The 2,448-nt window shown below is 44.2% G+C and overlaps 1 protein-coding gene across 1 annotated transcript; it reads right to left on the bottom strand.

Moving 5' to 3' along the window:
- Positions 1-214: 214 nt before the first annotated feature.
- Positions 215-1,963, bottom strand: LOC125756616 (putative nuclease HARBI1). Its single transcript, XM_049411518.1, has 3 exons — positions 1,747-1,963; positions 922-1,180; positions 215-368 (listed from the first exon to the last, which is right to left on the bottom strand). The coding sequence occupies exons 1-3, from the start codon at positions 1,780-1,782 to the stop codon at positions 349-351; spliced, it is 315 nt and encodes a 104-aa protein (XP_049267475.1). The 5' UTR covers positions 1,783-1,963; the 3' UTR covers positions 215-348.
- Between the last annotated feature and the right edge of the window lie 485 nt (positions 1,964-2,448).

The following is a 2,448-nucleotide window of genomic DNA, read 5'->3' on the forward strand; positions in this document are numbered from 1 at the left end:
ATTTTGAAGACTTGAAAACACAAAGCATTATTGGATTATGTGTGTTTTTGTTGCTCGAAACAGTTTTTCCTAACAAAATTACTCTTTGCAAAAAAATGCACTTGATTAGGAGAAATGATTGCGAGCAACACACTCATAATCCATAAATGCATGTTAATGGGCTCTTATGGCTTCCACAAACACTCACCATCATTATTATTGATGTCACTGCCATGCCGGACGGATACGCTGGGTCCTGCTCAGAACACCAAAGGTGCACTGTATGACTTGTCTTGCATGGGTGGGGGCTGCACTGCACTGCTGCTCAGCTGGGCCAGCCACGGACAGGAGGGTGAGCACCCATGGCTCTCAGGCATAGCGAGAGTCACCTTCAGAGATCAACAAGCGTGTACTCAGGTCACATACGATTTGTAGAAATAACCGTGCCACTATGCAATTGTGCTGAAAACATGTACGGCGGAAATGCAACGTGCCACAACATTGAAAAAAGATAAGCTACGGCAGGTAAAATGCGCATTTACTGCTCCTGTGTGGCCTGAGGTTTGAACTAGAGTTCTTTCTCCCTGCATGTTGCGAACAGCCAGGCGATTTTCTCCCGCTTGCTATTTCCATGCAGAGCACTTGATACACTGTGTGAGTGACAAGTACAAGAGCTCAATAAGCAATAAAAGTACTTGTGCTATTTCAAAAGCACAACTTTCCAGTCTCACATGTATGGAGTAAAATTCATAAGCTGTAGACTTTACACTTTCGACATTGTCAATTCTATTATAATTTGCTTCTCTTTACGCGTCCAATTAGCATCGCTGTGTGAAAATAATACAAGCATCCACTGTTAGTAACAATGTTTTGGTTGTGAAGGTGTGTACATTAACCGGTGTTTACTGTGGTTAAACACCTAAAACACCTAAAAAAACTAACCTAGCAACCAGCCATTATGCAGTTTTCTACCCTTGAAGCTCCCAGGCAGAGCACAGTCCATCCAGATGAGGCTGCCATGCGTGCTTCCAGGCCCCTTTGAGGTCGGCTGGATGATGACACCCCCACCGTTGCAAAAGACTTGTAGATTTAGGGAGCACAAGTCCTTCCTATTTCTGTACAGGTGCTCCAAGTCATAAGGTGGCTTGATTTGCCAGTGCTTGCAATCGATGTATCCCACGACCTTACGAAAATCTGCAATCTGTGAAGAGGCCAAAAAGGATATATTAAAAAAACCATCATTGAAAGCGCTCTTAATACATATTTGGCAGAAACACAAAAATTATCACTTAGTCATAGCTATCAAATATGCTTTATTTCAATTTGAAACAAACTAAAGCCCCATGTAAGCTTTACATACTGTAATGTATATGTCCTGGTAAAGTATAGTGCTGCCACAGCGGTAATCTTCTATACAAGTAATTTTGCAATAAAAAGGGAATTCCTGAAAAAGTGCTAAATGGCTCCTGAAAGATAAATTCGCATCAAATATTTTTCTCTCAACTGTCAAGCGTGGTAAACAGACAGGCTCCTCTTAATAATCAGATAAAGCCTGCTTAAGCAAAATCATAAAAACTGCTGGTGTACTTGCTCATATTGCAATATATGTATATGGCCATATATACGTATATACAAAGCGGCAGTAGTACTTTTCGTACTGGAACTTAACATGGGGTGACAGTACATCTGCTGGGATGAAAAACTTACAAACGTACGTTATAGCACTACACGAATAGCAACGAAATTAGTTGCGCAAGTTCAACTCACCGATGGCACAACGATATTAGCAGCCGTCAGCGTCATCGGGAATGGAATGTGCTCTGCAGCCACAGGCAAAAGACGTCCGTGGACTGGAAGCTGCCGTTGACGTAGAAATGCAACGCTAGCAAGACGTGTACGTCCACTGGTGAAGCGTGAGAAATCGCCGTGGGCCGCTGTAGTCAAGGCTCCAGTGCCGTGCAAAACGACACGACAGATGGGCTCGAAAACCGGTAGTTAGCAGGTGCTGGTCTACGACTTCATCCAAGGCAAAGCACCAGTGAGAATTGTGTTCTGTCCGGAGCGAAGCGTGACGTCCGACGTGCTTTCGCTGCCAGGTACAAGTCCAAGTTTTCACCGGAGAACAGTCAAGGCATACTGCCAAAGCAGCCACATTTACAGCACAATGTCTCGGCGAGCGACTTCGGTTCGACACGTTATGACGCTCGAATTACGGTTATCACAAAAAGGAGAAGCAACGAGTTAAAAAAGAAAGCGCCAAGCCCAGCGCCAAATCCTTAAAGCCCTCATAAAGCACCATCGCAACTTCGTAGGACGAAACACGGTTATCAACGCTTTTAATCTTCTGTCACACGGGCACAGCCTCTTCACAAGTCTTGGAAATGTCAACACAGCACCACTGTTCACAACGCACATCGTTTCACTCCCGAACACTGCATTTGCCTGGACTGCTCACAAGAAAATAGAAGC

This window comes from Rhipicephalus sanguineus, unplaced genomic scaffold (genome assembly GCF_013339695.2).
Source record: "Rhipicephalus sanguineus isolate Rsan-2018 unplaced genomic scaffold, BIME_Rsan_1.4 Seq308, whole genome shotgun sequence".
NCBI classification, from domain to species: Eukaryota; Metazoa; Arthropoda; class Arachnida; order Ixodida; family Ixodidae; genus Rhipicephalus; species Rhipicephalus sanguineus.